Below are 17,975 nucleotides of genomic sequence, written 5' to 3'. Positions count from 1 at the left end.
GGGACTCACATCCCAGTGAATAAGATAGGGTAAAGCAACACAGCATTTTATGACTTAACCTTGGACAGTACAGATCATTGATCAGAGCTATCCTAAATCTGGACAAAGAAAAAATGGCTTGGACTCCATATCTAAATGAAGAGTGTGAACTCATTTGCAAAGTGTATTTCCAAAGTATCACAACATCTCACTTTCCCAGACTTCATTTCTATAATTGCATTTTTAGACTAGGAGAACTTATATTTTATTCTTTCTATTTTATTGTGTGAGAGAATTCAGAGCCAGAAAGTAAATATATCCAGACCATTAACAATAAGACCATTTAATTATTCACAAATTAATTTTATGCTTAAGAAGTTTGTATTGAGAAGGAAGAAATAATAACATGAGTGCAGTTATTTTTGAAAAGGTATTTTTAAAATGTTGGGAGAAGTATTTATTACTAGCTTTAAAGATGATATCAGAGTAATAACAGGTTAGCGTTAGTGATGTGTAAGTTGATAAGTTAAATATAGAAATTTATGTGTCCTGGGAAAGAGCTGAGGGAGTTAGAAGCTACTGGTGAAACATTTCAGGGACAGAGTTGAAGATTTGCTGAGCATCAGGAAAGTGTGGATATACATTGGACATTAAGACTCCTATAACCCTATCTTTTATAAAAAAGATAAAGACATGGAAAATACACACTGTCAATTACTAGTAGAGTTTGTCTTTGAATGTACATCTCCTAATACAAAATATATTATGGAACTTTTGAAGAATTCATGACATGACCTTTTGAAACATGAGCCTGGATGTCTCTAGCAGAAATATCTGAATTCATGAAATCAGCAGTAAAATTAATCTGAACTGGCATCCTATATTTCTAAATTACATCTAAGCTACACAGACCATGACCTTTATTTAAAGTGCACATACCTAATCAAACTTATGCAGATTTGGAAAATAATGAACAGGGTGCCTGATTGTCATTTATAATATAAAACTTTGCTGTGTGTGGCAGTACTTCCTCTCAAATAATCAAGAAATCAGGTATGTTAGACAATCTCATTTAAAAAAAATCATCTCAGTGCCTCTCCAAATCATTCCTTGTTCTCAAACTTTTGCCCCAACACCTACCAGGCATACTGAAGTTTTTTTTTTTTGTTTTTGTTTTTGTTTTTATTTTTTTTGAGGGTCTGGTCATGGGGCCTGAACTCTGGGCCTGCGCACTGTCCCTCAGCTCTTCAGCTCAAGGCTAGCACTCTACCACTTGAGCCATAGTGCCACTTCTGGCTTTTTTTTCTTTTTGCTTATGTAGTGCTGAAGAATTGAACCCAGGGACTCATGCATGCAAGGCAAGCACTCTACCACTGAGCTACCTTCCCAGCCCTGCAGTTTTATTTACATGGGTATAGATTACAGTCATTGGAATCAACAAGTCCATTTTTCTTTTTTCTGTTGTGTGTGTTTGTGTGTGTGTGTGTGTGTGTGTGTGTGTTTCTGGGGCTTGAACTCACGGCCTGGATGCTGCCTCTGAACTTGTGTGCTATAAGATTAGCACTTTACCACTTGAGCCACAGCTCCACTTTGGCTTTATTTTTCCTGATTAATTAGAGATAAGAGTCTCATAGATTTTCCTACCCAGGCTGGCTTCAAATCTCAGTCCTCAGATCTCAGACTCCTGAGTAACTAGGATTACAGGCATGAGCCACTTGTGCCCAGTTTACAAAACTATTTTAAGTCAAAACATCTGGTACTGGAGAGCTTTAAACCTATCATATTAGCTGGCTGGGAAGCAGAGACCAGAAGGATCACAGTTTAAGACCCAGTGCTAAGAAAATGTTTATGACACCCTTTCTCTCTCTCCCAATGGCACACACCTATCATCCCAAGCTACACGGGATTCTGAGATTGGGAGATCATAATTACAGAACAGCCTGAGCAAAAATGTTTGTAAGGCCCCAGGTAAACAGGAAAGAAGACAAGATACACTGGAACACATCTATCATCCCAGCTCCTGGCTAAGTAAAAAAGTATAAATAGGAAGATAACAGCCAACCTCAGAAAAAATGTGAGACTATCTCAAGATAATCAGAACAGAAAGGGCTAAAAGTACAGCTCAAGCAGCAGTAATACACATGTCTAAGAAGAAAGTAGCTCTGAGTTCCAACCTCAGTACTGCCAAAATTAAGTCTTTTAAAAACTGGGGTTGTTTTTTTTTTTTTTGGTCTTCTTTTTCTTTTTCCTTTTCTGCTATTTTTTTCTTTTTGTTGCTAGTACCGGATCTTTGAAATCAGAACCTCATGCTCTCAAACAGCTTCCTCCCATCCCCCTGCTTATGGCTGGCACTTCACTACTTGAGCCACTACTCCCATTCTAGCTTTTTGGTAGTTAATTGGAGACAAGAATAGATTTATCTGCCTAGGCTGGTTCCGACCTACAAACCTTACATCTCAATCTTCTATGTAACTACGATTGTAGTAGTATTACACATGAGAGACACCTGCACCTGGTTATGTTTTTGTAAATGAGTGTGGCGAGAGTTGCTGCTAGAAGCATTTAGATCGGATTTTCAGAAGCTGGAAGTGATTTTCTAGAGACATAGAACAATGTGTTCTTTTCTGTTTTCAGATGCGAATTGGACTGCATTCTGGATCCGTTTTTGCAGGAGTTGTTGGAGTTAAAATGCCTCGTTACTGTCTTTTTGGAAACAATGTCACCCTGGCTAACAAGTTTGAGTCCTGCAGTGTGCCAAGGAAAATCAATGTCAGTCCAACAACTTACAGGTAAAAACTGCATTAATACCTGAAACCCATTGCCTTTATTTATATGTAGTTGTTGTTTCTCCCTATTGGTTTGTTGATTCTCCCTAACTCTTCTTCTTAGGTAATCTTATAAGAAAATGAAAAGTCTTAGCCTAGTGCTGGTAGCTTATGCCTGTAATCCTAGTTACTCAGGAGGCTGAGATCTAAGGATAGGGGTTTGAAGCCAGCCCAGGCAAGAAAGTCTGGGCAAAAAAGTCCATGAGATTCTTACCTCCAATAAACAACTCAGAAAAAGCGGAAGTAGCACTGTGGCTTAAGTGGTAGAATGCTAGCTTTGAGGAAAAGAAGCACAGGGTCAGCTCCCAGGCCCAGAATTCAAGCCCCAGGACTGGCAAAAAATTAAAAATGAAAAACAGAAAACAAAGATTAAAAGAACAGTTTTTAAACTACTACTTAGCCTTATGAAAAAGTTGTTACCCAATTATTATTTTTTGTTTGTTCATTGTGCCAGTACTGGAATTTGAACTCAGAGACTGGTGCTTTTCCTTAGCTTTTTCATAGTTCAACTTCCAGCATTTTATTTCTGAATTGAATATAAAACTTTCATGGACTTTCCTACCTCAGCAAGCTTCAAATAGTAATCCTCAGATCTTAGTGTCCTAGTAGATAGGATTATAGGCATGAGCCACCAGCACCTATCTCCAATAGTAATTTTTAACAGGCTTCACATCCTTTGTCATTCTTCATTAAAAAGCAATTATAGGCCAGTACTGGTGACTCAGAACTGTAATCCTAACTAATCAGGAGGCTGAGAACTGAGGATCACAGTTTGAAGCCAGCCCAGGCAGGAAAGTCCATGATACTCTGATCTCTAATTAACCACCAAAAAGCTTGAAGTAGAGCTATGGTTTTAGTGGTAGGGAACAAGTCTTTAGCCCAAAATCTCAGGGATAGCACTCAGTCCCTGAGTTTAACCCCCAGGACCACCACCACCAAAAAACCAAAAAAGCTCTTATAAATGATCTCAGTTTATCAGTAAACATTTGAGATGTGATATCTGATGCACTGCGGTGTAATTCTAGCAGTAACAACACAGAGGTAGTATATTGTTAATACAATTTATGGAACATATTACCAATAAAACTGTCATTCTTCAAATACAAGACATATGTCTAGTGTCTACAGGTTACTAGTACTCTAATTATCAGTGTACTGGAATATTCCTGTGAATTCTTCAGGTCAAATAATTATATACATAGATTCCCAGTACTCAGACAAGGTTTGTACTTATTTACAGTTTAATTCTAAAGGACATACATCAGGACTAACCACATGGAACATGAAGTCTGGAGAGTCCCAAATGCCCCTAACTGAGCTCCTTTTCAAAGCCTTCTCTCCTTGTCCAGTGTCAGGCTGGCTCAGAATGCCAGCCTTCCAGTTACTTGGTTGATAGCTCTGGAATCCTGACCCCATTCTGGGTCATGTCATTACTTCAAACCCAGGTAGGACCCAAAGGACTTATGAAAAATAACGATATGCCTATAACTTGGAAAATCCCCAGGATTTTAAAAGCTCACTTGCTATTAAGGACAAAGGCTAATTCAATTCCCTACTATATGATACCCGGGGAGAATTTTCTAGGAAAAAACTTTTAGGTAACCAAACATTTTTTTTGGGGGGGATCCGGTCGTGGGGCCTGAACTCTGGGCCTGGGCGCTGTCTCTCAGCTCTTCAGCTCAAGGCTAGCGCTCTACCACTTGAGCCACAGCACCACTTCCGGCTTTTTTCTTTTTGCTTATGTGGTGCTGAGGAATCGAACCCAGGGCCTCTGGCATGCAAGGCAAGTGCTTTACTACTGAGCCACCTTCCCAGCCCATCACTAAACATTTTTAAAATTTGCTGATTTATGTATTGGAAGCAAATGTTGGCAGAGTTGGAAACTACTTTATTATCTACAAGAAGATCTGTTTTTTCCTCTCCTATACACTATAATCTTAAAAGCTGCCATTGTAGGCTCTAAACAAGAAAATGAACTATTTCATATAGGAAGAAATAATTCTGTAATAAAAATTTTGTCACATGCTAGGTACCTGTGGCCCATGCATCTAATCTTAGCTATTTAGCAGTCTGAGATCTGAAGATGGTGGTTCAAAATTCCAGCCTAGGACGCTTGTCCCAGTTAACCACAAAAATGCCAGAAGTGTAGCTTTAGCTCAAGTGGTAGAACACTGTCCTTCAGCAAAATAGCTCAGTTATAATGCCTAGCCCCAAAGTTCAAGTGCCAGGATGGGGAAAAAGAGCTCTGTATCATAGCTAAATGACACCAAGAAAATTATCTTTCATCTTCTTCAGGATAACTTTTTTTGTTGTGTTCTTTGGTTGAACTTGGGGCCTAGTGCTTATTGGATGGTATTCTGGCACTTATGTCATATATGCCAGCCCTTTTTGCTTTAGTTATTTTTCAGATAGGGTCCTGTGATTTTTGCTTGAAGCCAGCCTAGAAATGTAATCCTCCTACTCTTAGCTTCCTCAGTAGCTGGAATTATAGAGGGAACCACTAAGCCTAGCCTGAGAACCCCTGGAACTCCAGCAATATTTCATGTCTAACCCAGTCTAGGTTGATCACATGTCTTCATATTGCACAAAAGCACAGCAGTTTGGTTAGAACTGCCAGCTGACATGTTGTGGGTGCCATGAGAGTAGTAACTTCAGAGGCTCTAGCTTCTTTTATATTACACTGGTCAGCTGCCCTGTCTTTGCTGGAATATAGTCTTGCTATGTCCTGTTACCTTCTTAATAATTTTGCTGCCTAAAACAAATTTCTCTCTCTATAGTCAATTTCTCTTAGAGGCAATTATTTCTTTCTGTAGAACTCAAGCATATTAATTCTCTTGAAAACATAGAAACTTCTTTATTTTCATATCAACAATCATCTCAGATTTCTGCTGTTTTACTTAGCTGATCTCAAAGCACCTGTCTACACTCATTGTTTCTGTTTCCCCCTTTACTTCTCCTTCACTCACTGCTATCAATGCTTATCCCTTAGGCTTCACTGGGTGGAGTCATTCTTACAGCAGGGAAGCATCATATACCCTGCTAACATCCTGGTCCATTCTCTCCTTATCTTCTCCATTTCCATCGCAGTCACAATTGTATAGGCTTGAAAGGCAGTCCTCCTTTAAATACTTTTTTCTTTAGCTTTCCTGATTTCTATATTGCTAACATTGCTGGCAATGAATCCAAGGCATCATGAATCTGGGCAAGGCTCTAACATGGGGTGTTTTGATGCCATGTCTTCCCGATTTTCTAAAACTTTTCCCATGACTGAACTGTCTCACTGTCTTGTTTGTGCTCCTTCCCCACCACTTATTTTAGTGGTTTCCTGTCAGTGCTCTGACCCATTTTCTTTTTAACTTTCATGAGTTACTGCTGATGAGGACAGGGGCAGTCTCAGATAACAGGAAGGCTGAGCCAAAAGATCACTCAGGGCCCAGCCTGAGCAATGCAGCAAAAGTCCACGTGAAAGTTAATCATTTAAAAAGGAATTCTCTCACCCTTTTTAAGCCTTTAGCTTCACCAAGCTACAGACTCATAAATCCTGTTCTAGGTCTCCTCATGGCTGATGAGTAAATGGCATATTAAAATTGACTTGGTTAAAGTCAGGCAAGTTAGCTCACACCTGTAATCCTAGCTACTCAGAAGGCTCGGATTTGAGGATTGTGGTTCCAAGCCAGCCTTGATAAAAAAGTTCCCATGCGAATTTTATCTCCAATTAACCACTCAAAAACCAGAAGTGGAGCTGTGGCTCAAGTGGTAGAGCTCTAACCTTGAGCTCAGGGACAACACTCAGGCCCTAAGTTCAAGCCCCACAACCAACAAAAAATAAATTAACTTGGTTAAATGATTTTCCACATACCATGCCCTAAGCCAATCCATTCTCCTTCAGTCAAGCCTGTGGATCAACTTGAAATGATGCCACACCTCACTTAGAAGAATGGAAACATAAGCTAAAACTAATAACTATAAAATGTTACCAATAGTCCCACTTCAGACATACCAGATCTTGTCTTCTTTTATAATTTGTAGGAACAGCAGAGACCATATGCTCTCTGCAGACAGGCAGGATCCCCAATACAGCCCTGAAGAAACTGTACAGGGCATGTTCAGCATTTTCTCCCAACTTCATCAATAATATATGACATACCTGAGAGGAGAAAAGCCACAGAGAAGGCAGAAACTCAGCTCTTATTCACATCCCTTCAGATAGAAATTCAAAGCCAGAGAAAAATAGGTCCTCAGATGGGTGTTGGTGCCTCATGCCTGTAATCTTAGCAATGAAGGAGGCTGAGATCTGAAGATTGCAGTTCAAAGCCAATCTGGGCAGAACAGTCAATGAGACTCTTATCGCCAGTTAACCACCAGAAAACCAGAAAGAAGTACAACTATGGCTCTAAGTGGTGGAGCACTAGCCTTGAGTGAAAGAGCTCAGGGACAGCAACGCAGGCCCTGAGTTCAAGCCCCACAATTGACCAGAAAAAACAAAAAAAGTGTCCTCATTCAAGATACCCATGTCTCTTTATGATATTCGTTGAATGTACCCAATATTGGCTTTGGGATTATGTGTGTGTATGGGTGTATGGGTGCCATTCCTGGAGCTTGAACTCAGGGCCAGATCACTGTCCCTGAGATGCTGAGCTTTCTTGCCCAAGGCTAGCTAGCACTCTATCACTTGAGCCACAACTCCACTTTCCTACCCAGAATGGCTTCAAACTGAGATCCTTATTTCTCACTCTCCTGAGTTAACTAGGATTATAGGTGTGAGCCATTAGTACTTGGCTAGTGGTTTTGTGATTTCTTTTTAAAGCATAATGTATATTATATAATATATATAATGTATGTACATTATATTGAACATTATATTACATGAACATACTCTCTCTCTTTATATATATATAAATATATGTAAATATATATGTATATATATATATATTTGTATATATGTATATATATATATATATATATATTTACATAGCCCTAACTCAGTGACTTTTCTGGAAAAACAGCTGATTTGTAATATTTATCAGTTGTTCTAATTTTTCTTTTTGCTGGTCCTGGGGCTTGAACTCAGGGCCTGGGCTCTATCACTGAGCCCTCTCTGTGCTCAAGGCTAGAGCCCTGCCACTTGAACCACAGTGCTTTTTCTGTTTATGTGATACTGAGGAATCAAACAGGGCTTCATGCATGCTAGGCACACACTATAACACTCAGCCACATTCCAAGCCCAGTTGCTATGATTTTAACATGTCTACTTCAGCACATTTCATACCACATTCACACCAAAGGTCTGTCTTCTAAAAGTCTTAAATATTTAATACTTGATTCACAAGCTAGTGGGAGTCAAATATAGCATATCACTCAGACACATACTGTACTTGTTGCATAATATGTGTTTGTGTTCCAGATAAACCAGTCTATTTTATACCAATGGTTGGAGTATATTCAAATAATAGGCTTTATATAATATAGCCACTCAACAATGTTGATTTTTATGATGAAAACATAATATCTATTAGTTTTATTAGTTTTATGACTCCATATTTATTTATGTACTAGTAAAAAAATTTAATTGACAGATTCTTCACATGCTGTGTTGCTTGAAAGACTTAGTCTTGAGATGTGGATTTCTACCCAATTGGCTTCTTCTGTACATAGAATAATATCACAGTACAGAATCCAATTTAGCCTCCTTGGTCTCTTTCATTCAGACATAGCTCATGGACTGGTTAACAGAGGGCCACGATCTGGTTGAACAAAAATGATATAGGATATTTTTATAGAAGTTTGTTTAGAGCCTGAAACTATTCACAAAATTTCATCCATGGCCTGAGGAGAACATTATGTAGAATGCTTATTAACTTTGCCTTTAATAAAATGTAGAGAAACAGAGAGAGAAGCCATAAATGTAAACATTGAGGCTAGAATTTACAATGAGTTAACATAATTGAATAGCCATACTAACAAATAAGAGACAAGTTGGTTAGAGAGAAGCTTTCATGAAGATAAATGTTCCACATACGTATCAAATAGTACACAGAAAGCCAGTATGTCTGAATGAATCTTATTGGCATCCCAGTAATTTGGAATATATAAAAATCTTATTAAAATACTCAAAACTTATTTTCACATATGTTTAATATTTTTATAACTCCTTGTCCTTGATTTGTACTCTGTTATATTTGTACAATTAATGAATTGATAAATGGACACTACATACCATTTTCAATCCAGGAAATTGTATCAATACTATTATAATTATACGTGAGGTTTACTTTGCTATTGTTAAACTTTTAGCTATTTTTATTCTATTTTACTCATTTATTTGTGTGTATGTGTGTGTTTGTGTGTTTGCCACTGCTTGCCTTTGGACTAAGAATCTGGGCATTTTCATTTAGTTTTGGCCCTCAAGGCCCTCAACTACTTGAGCCATAGGAATACTTCCGGCTTTTGGGGGGTTAATTGAAGATAAGAGTGTCAGGAAATTTCCTGCCAAAGGTGATTTCAAATTAAGATCTCAGCCTCCTGAGTAGTTAGGATTACATGCGTGAGTCACAAGTGCTTTGCAAAACAATAATACTTTATAATTACTCTCTTCTAATGTAAGTCAAACACATTAGATAGTAGAATTCTTATTATGAATTTGATTTTTCTTTTTATTTCTTTTGTGGAAATGTCTGATAATATCATTTAGAATCTGTGTGTGTGTGTGTGTGTGTGTGTGTGTGTGTGTGTGTGTGTGCTGATCCTGGTGTTCAAACTCAGGTTCTGGGTGCTTCCTTGAGGTTGTTTGGCTCAAAGCTAGCACTCTATCACTTAAACCACAGCTTAACTGGAGATAAGAGTATCATGGGTTTTCCTGCTAGGGAAAGTTTGAACCTTGATCTTCAGATCTCAGCCTCCAGAGTAGTTAGGATTACAGGTGTGAGTCACTGGCTCCTGGTTTCATTAGAATATTTTAGTAACCATATTATCTTCTTTTCCCAAGTTGTCACTAATTTATGACATCATCACATATTAATATCTTTAATCTTTTCAGATTGCTCAAAGACTGCCCTGGCTTTGTGTTTACCCCTCGGTCAAGGGAAGAGCTTCCACCAAATTTCCCCAGTGAAATTCCTGGAATCTGCCATTTTCTGGATGCTTATCAACAAGAAGGAACAGAATCAAAACCATCCTTCCAAAAGAACAACATTGAATATGGCAATGCCAACTTTTTAGGCAAAGCTTCAGGGATTGATTAGTGATGCAGATGTTTGTTTCCTTGTATTTGGGGTTTGACTCCTATGAGGATGTATGGGACCTCTGAAAGCACTTTAAGATTCAGAAGGTTAAAAGAGAAGTATTAAAGTTTCAGGAGTTAAGTCACAATCTACTCTTCAGTGTAACATGACAATGACATAATCACTCAGTACTTTAAAGAAAGCAAACCTCAAAGTGTGACTTTGGGAGAATGTTTCTGTTCTATACAATCACTAACTTCCAGCACCTAAAATTCAGCACTTTGTACATATACCAATTATTGTACTCACATGTATAGAGCAATGGAGTCCCCTGCTGGCGTCTGCCTTGGGAAAAGCTCCTGGATTTAACGTGTGTTTGTGATAGTGTCACCTTAATAAAAGCTTTTGATTAGTGACTCTATTCCTGGAAGTATTAAGATATTTCAATCTTTCAACTGTGCATCTGATTGTCATGCTTAATTTAGCTGTTAGCCAATATAAGCAAATAGGTTGAGATATTTTTCTTCAGTTGCACCTTTCTATTTCTTGGGTTTTTTTAATAGAAAATAAACAACTACGTGTTATATTACAATATGTTACAAATTTTTCTGTGACTATCAAATAATATTTTTAGAGTTTCCCCATTACACAATGTATCATTCCATAAGAATTTTCTTTGTTAGACATTTATTATTTTTATTTTATACATGGCAAAGGCTGTATTAATTTATATTACCAATTTAATTTCTAATAATTTGAGTATTATAACAGAAAAATATCCAAAATAATAGAAGCTTATAGCCTCTATTAATATGCAAGAATGGAGCAACATGGGATTAATGTGTGCATCCAAGGGATAAGTTATAAAGTAGTACAACATTCACATTCATGCACACACACACACACACACACACACACACACACACACACACACTGAGAATAACTTGGGTCTAATTCAGCAGACATCACCCATTGCCTTGATGAGCCATACAACTTCCATGGGAAAAAATTCTTAAGTTCAGGAGTGGAAAATAGACTTTTAAAAATGATTTTTGTAGCTCATTTTTCTTAAATATTTGTGCTAAGCATTTATGGTGTGTGTATATATATTAGAATCAAGTTTTTATATTATTAAGTGTATATCTGTGAATTATTTTATCTACTTGAAATATCTTAAGATATTTTCTTAGGAGACCACTAGTATTGATTTAAAAAAAAAAAAAAACAAGGCTGAGATTGCATCACAGAAATAACTAACCATTTTTCTGGAGCTTGAATGTTACCTTCCTACGCTGGGAATGGAACCCAGGGTTTCACAAATGCTAAACAAGTATTTTACCATAGTGTTATAGTAACAGAGTATGAAATTTTATATTTACTGTCTGTTTTCTGATGAACTCTGTTGAAATCAGAGTTTGATTTAAAAAAAGGATTCATTTTTTGAGGTAAGATCAACTTACTGGACACTTAATATCTGTGCAGTTATTGTATATAATCATGTACTCATACTTCGATTAAAATTAACTCAAAAGAAGAGATCAACTTGAAAGCAAGAGAGGATTATAGCATGTAAATCAGGATCAGCAGAACCATACAATGTATACATACACTGACTACTTAGTTAGGGTTCTATAAAGTAGCTCAGTTTAAAAGTTCTTTAAGTTTGTCTACTTGTGCCCAGGCTTGGAAGCAAAGTAATCCCTAATTGACCTCTATATAGCAGGAGCACTATTGTATATACTGCAATGATTACTGTTCAATAAATACCCTAATGTCTTAAAGGACTGGATATGTCTCATTGAAAACCTGCCCTGTTATTGGGTGTACCATAGGTCTGAGGGAAGTGTATTTATAGATTTATAGTCTTACAATGATAAGAAACTCAGTAAGAATTTCTTTTAAAAAGAAAGATGGACATTTCCTTTTTTTTTTTCTTTGGTCAGTCATGGGGCTTGATCTCTGGGCCTGGGCGCTGCCCCTCAGCTCTTCACCTCAAGGCTAGCACTTTTCCACCTGACCTACAACACCACTTCCAGCTTTTTCTGTTTATATGGTGCTGAGGAATCAAACCCAGGGCCTCATGCATGCAAGGCAAGCACTCTACTGCTGAGCCATCTTCCCAGCCCAACATTTTCTTTTTAGAACTGAATACATAGGGGGAAAAAAACCTAAAGAAATTGAATAGACATAAAATAACAACAATTTTCATCAAATATTAGTGTCCCCAACTTGATTAATCTGTGCTCTAAAAGTTTGTAAGTTACCATTCAATAATATTTTTCAGAGTTGGCAGTGCAGCACAGTGGTAGAGCATTTTCCTCACATGGGTAAAGCCCTGGGTTTGAATCCCATCACTGCAAAGAAGATAAAGTTATCTTCCATGTGTATGTGATGTATTACTACATGCACAGATACCTGCACATATAGAACAATTGGTGAGAAGTGTATAAATCTGGGTTCAAAGCTGTACTGGAGTTCCTTGTATTCCTATTCCTGCAACTTTTCTATAATTTTGACATTATATCTAAATAAAAAGGCATCAACACTGTATTTTCCCAGAGAAACTATCTCTGATAAGTTCCCTAGACAAACCAACCAGGGCAAGTTAATCACAGAAAAAAATAATAAAAGAAGCAAATCAGAGGAGTATGGGTGTGAGCCACAGTATCAAAGATTCTAGATAGGGAGAAAGCCTTAAAGGTTGAAAATGGGAAGATGAGATGCATATCTGTGAACAGTAGTTTTGGAAAACACATGAAAATAATGGATATCTATTTGTACATTTTACCTAAATATTTGTCTGCATTTCAAAGTAAAATAAGTCATGCTATCCTCTCGATATTTTATCAATAGTATAAACAGACAGCTATCTAGCACTTGAATTTCACATAATACTCAAGCCACTGGTATCCCTTGGTAGAGAAAATAGAAGAGTTATAGTATTATTTTAACTAATATTTCTCCAAATTGCTTCTCTTATTATTGCCACTCACACCAACACCACTCTTGCTAGACCTGTCCTCTGCTTAGGTTCAAAGAAGGCACAGGATGCATGAAGCAGGTGCTCTATGAACAAGAGATTCTAATCCAAATAGTACTGGGTATGTGTTTGGGGCTCCTGAGATTGCCCAGGCAGGAACTGTTCCACAAGAGCATTACATACAAAGCCCTAATAAAGTCAATGCTAAATGCTTTTTTTAAGTTTTGTTTTGTTTTTCATATCTCAAGTCTCTGTTAGCTCAACTGTTAAAGTCCCCAAAAAGAACATGTTGATGACTTATTGCAGAGGATTAAGTACATGTGTTTGACCTAAATAAACCATTATTGATAAGTGAAGAAATCTTTTTAGATATATATTTGTCAGGATGGTTTGATAGATCATGTGTTAATCAGCTTTCCATTACTGTAACACATACTGAGAAAATCACCTTGTGAAGAGGCAAAGTTTATTTTGGCTTACAGTTTCAAAGATCTCCATCCATAATTAAGTAGATTTATTATTTTTATTCTTCTTGTGGTTGGGAGAGCATATCATGGTAGGATCACATGGCTGAGATAAACAATCTCATGGCTGAGAAATAAAGGGAGAAAGAGGAAGAGCAAGAGCTAGGGGGTCTCACTATTGTCTTTAAAGGCAGCTTGGAATGATGCCTTTACCATAGGATCTTTGGGTGATGTTCCAGATATGAACTAATTCAGATCCTGCCTTTTACTGAGGAACAAAACAGACTTTAGCACCTAAGGTTGTATCCTGGTACTAATCCACCCTTCAGTTAATGGAACCTGGACAGTTAATTGGAGAAATAGTTAAAGACCCATGGGTGGATACGGAACACCAGGGTTCTCCCTCCCCTCCCCTCCCCCTCATGTAATAAAACCTCAACAAGATGCGTTGTAGTTCTCCTTCAAGATAAATGCAATGCCTCAGAGTCAAGAGGAAGCACAATTCACTTCTGTGCATAGATAAACAGCATTGACAGCCCATTAAAGCAGATAACATCAAAATGTCTCTTGGATTTCTATTTACAGTGTCACTATGAACAGCTTAGGCTGGGATACTTTCCATGTCCTAAACATTTTGTGAAAATCAGGGAAGAATATGCAGTCTTGACAGCCAGCCCAGAGTTCATGGTAAAGAACTAATTAGACCCTTGTAACTTTTGTTAAGTTCAGATTCCATTGGTTCTTGGTAGGTTTTGGATGAAGTGTTGTTCCTTCTTAGATGCTCCTTTCATTATCTTGATGATAGGTATTCATTTGTTTTTCTGAGTTTAAACCACATCAAACTGTATGCATGTTATCTCCCTCTATATTTCCTTTGAAGAAAGTTTGGTTTTAGACACACCTGCACCTGATTTGATTTGCCACTAGAATCCACACATTCTTTTATCTGAAACTACCATCTTTTTACTTCCTGTATGTTCATTTGTTTCCATACTCTATGCCTGTAAACAAATAGCGAAGTCCTCATGAATGCATTTTTTTAAATTAAAAAACATGAGCATTAAGAAAAAGGAGATATTCTAATGGCCATATTTCTCTTACCATCCATTCTGATTCTTGGCATCATAATAAACTTGAAATATAAACTTGAAATAAACATGAAATATAAATATCATAGTCTTAAAAATTAGGGTAGGTATCAGCATAAAATCATAGTGATATATCCAAGACTTAATCTCAGAAATGTTTGGAAAAGATTTCAGAACAAAGTGGGCTAATTTTCAAGCTTATACATTTTTTTAACTAATGTCATGTCAAAAAATCCCCCAAAATATGAAGAAAAGTGTTTAGCACAACTTAACTCTGTAGATGTAAAACTCTAAAGGTAGCTATTTAGTCTAAAATGCTGCCAGATCCATATTTATTGAAGAAAAAAGTATGAGCTAACTTCAAAGTTAATTTAAACAAATTGCATGTCTTTCTATTTCTTTATAAATGGTACAAGACCATTCATTATAATGAGTGAGTATAACATTTTTGATTCATTCATCCATTGAGGGACATCTGAACTGATTCCATACATTTGCTTTGGTGAATACTGCTGCAATGAAAATGGTTGTTTTGGTGGCTTTGCTGTATTCTGATTAGGCAGTCAAAGTTCAACAAAATAAACTCCAGGTCCTTGAAAGATGTGGATGGGGTCAAGAGAAAAGGGAAAGATGAATGAAGAGGAGAAGAGAGAGAGAGAGAATTCAGTCAAGAATTCAATGTATAGCCTAATAAATTAAGAAGAGAGAGGGAAGAGATGCATAAAAAACGGATTGGTGAGAATGTTGAAAAAGGTGACACTGAGCAAGATGCATTGTATTCATAAATGTCTTTGTTAAATGGCAACTCCTTTGTACAACTACTTAATGGTAATAACAAAAATGCTGAAAGGACAAGAATGATCATTGCAATGATACTCACAAGACACTGTGTCGGAAATGAACTTTACAACTTTGGTAAAGGAGAAGGTGGAGGATTAGGGGAGGAAAGGAATAGTGGGAGAACAACAAAGGAGTGGGTAAGAATGTTCAATAAGAAATGTACTCATTACCTTACTTGTGTAACTGTAACCTCTGTACAGCATTTTTACAATAAAATAAGAAATTTAAAAAAATATTAAGAACTGCAAGTCAAAGTAAATATGCTATTACAGAAACTGGGCAGCCCAATGAATTATTATACCTGGTATTAATGCTCAGAAATGAAGCTCTTTGAAAAGTTATGGTGACAGTGGATATGGAATTCTCTGACTTTATAGACATGGCAGCAATTTTAGTTGTGTACAGCTGAGGGAATCCAGGCAAAGGAGCTGTCTTCCTATCTGAATAGATTGCAACCTGTAAAATTGAAATGAATAAAATATTTTAATATTTAAAAATATAGTTACAGTTCCTCTCACATGGCCACTGAGAATTTGTAAACTGGGAATCCAGGCAAAGGAGCTGTCTTCCTATCTGAATAGATTGTAACCTGTAAAATTGAAATGAATAAAATATTTTACTATTTAAAAATATAGTTACAACTCCTCTCACATGGCAACTGAGAATTTGTAAACTGTATGACTTGCTATCTTGCTAGTCACTATTCCAGAGCAGTGTTCACCAATCTTATGAAAACTACATGATATTAGTACATTAGTTATCATGATATGTTAACTCTGTCTTCATATGTGCATGCATGCGTACCCACAGCCTTCTCACCCACAAAGCCCCATATAGATATAGATATAGATATATAGATCTTCTCAGGCTGGGAAAGTGGCTCAGTGGTAGAGTTCTTGCCTTGCATGCATCAGGCCCTGGGTTTGATTCTTCAGCACCACATAAGCAGAAAAGGCCAGAAGTGGTACTATGGCTCAAGTGGTAGAGTGCTCACCTTGAGCTGAAGAGCTGAGGGACAGTGCCCAGGCCCAGAGTTCAGGCCCCACTACCGGAAAAAAAAAAAAAAGAAAAAAAGAAAAAAAAAAGATCTTCTCTCCTGTAGCTCTATAACTTGTGTGTATGTATACACACATACACACATATATAATGTATGTGTATATAGATAGAAAATTAAGTGTATACACACACACACATGCACACACACACACACACACACACACACACACACACACACACACACACACACACACACACACACACATATACATACCTTCTACCTTTTCCCCAATCTCCAAGTGACATGTGATTCAATATAAATGAAGAATCACTGGCTAATTTGGAGTCATTTCCAATGAAACTATAACAATGATTCTCTAGAGTAAGTGAAAATTAAATAAAACTTCTACACTGATATCCATGCTTATATAGAAAAGCATACTAATAGTTGGTATATAGACTGAGATAGTTATAAATATATATAGTTATAAATGAAAATTTTGTCCAGGAACTTATTTAAAAGGGGGAAATAATATTTGACGTGAAGGGAGAATGAATAACTGGAAGAAGTCTATTAATTTTGGTTTAGAGGAAACTACGTTTTTTGAGAAATAAAGGAAAGTAGATATTTTGTTCATACAGTTTCATAAAGAGGCAACTAGAGCTTTTCAGCAAATGTTTAACATCATTACCACAATTTTCTCCCACTTTTGAAAAGTATTCATTGTAATAGGTGTCCCATTGTTTCCTAGTTTAAATAATTCTTTTATTTTGCTTTTTATGTAAAGGATAGTTATTGAACTTTGCATTGAAAACCCTTTGGAACAAAGACTATTCCTTTCTTATTTTCTTTTTCAGTTACTTTAAATAACACATTTATTTTGAGTTCTGCTTTTGGCAGAGCTGCAAAGTCTATCAAAATATTACTCCTTGTCTTAGAAGTTTGTTAGACATTGCTGCTACATAAAAATGGTAATAAAAGTGCTTAAATGAAAATGCTCTTAAAAGATAAAATGAGTTCTGTTTAGAAAGAAATATGAATCATAAAATTAATATATTTTATTCCAAGGTACACAAATACATTTGTCATGATGTAGATCTTGCAACTACAGTTGGACAAAACCTCTAATACATCAGGATTATTATATGCCGAGCACTGCTGGCTCAGGCCTGTAATCCTAGCTACCCAGAAGGCTGAGATCTGAAGACGACAAATTAAAGCTAGCCTAGGCAGGAAAGTCCTTGAGACTTACCACCAATTAACCAGTAAATCCAGAAATGGAGCCGTGGTTCAAGCAGTAATGTACTAGCTATGAACACTAAAGTTAAGGGACAATGCCCAGGCTCTGGCTCCAAACCTCATTACTGGTACAGAAAGAATAAAATATTATTGTGTCAAGCTATTGGCATGCACAGGTCATGCACAAAATACCTTTTTTAAGGTTATAGGTAAATAAGATATAGGACATTTTAGGTATAAACCTACTTGTTCTAACAAAAATTATGAAGTCCATCAAATCACAGAGAACTAAAAATTCAGCAAAAATGAATTTATAATGAAATTATCCTTTCTTATCCAAATA

At 36.7% G+C, this 17,975-nt stretch overlaps 1 protein-coding gene across 5 annotated transcripts in view; it reads left to right on the top strand.

The window, feature by feature from the left end:
* Gucy1a1 (guanylate cyclase 1 soluble subunit alpha 1) overlaps positions 1–11,805 on the top strand; it is a 73,569-nt gene extending 61,764 nt beyond the window's left edge. For 4 of the 5 annotated variants that reach the window (XM_070012995.1, XM_070012992.1, XM_070012993.1 and 1 more), the window contains 2 exons: positions 2,614–2,768; positions 9,841–11,805. In XM_070012995.1, coding sequence (XP_069869096.1) covers positions 2,614–2,768; positions 9,841–10,045 — 360 coding nt within the window. In that variant the 3' untranslated portion in view covers positions 10,046–11,805. Of the gene's footprint in view, positions 1–2,613; positions 2,773–9,840 lie in introns of those variants that run through there. The other variant, XM_070012996.1, reaches the window with a different exon arrangement.
* Positions 11,806–17,975: the final 6,170 nt, after the last annotated feature.

The sequence above is a fragment of the Dipodomys merriami genome, unplaced genomic scaffold (genome assembly GCF_024711535.1).
Source record: "Dipodomys merriami isolate MVZ:Mamm:240054 unplaced genomic scaffold, mDipMer1.0.p SCAF_9, whole genome shotgun sequence".
Taxonomy (NCBI): domain Eukaryota; kingdom Metazoa; phylum Chordata; class Mammalia; order Rodentia; family Heteromyidae; genus Dipodomys; species Dipodomys merriami.
The sequence above is the reverse complement of the archived record's forward strand: the minus strand, read 5'-3'. Positions and strand labels throughout refer to the sequence as shown.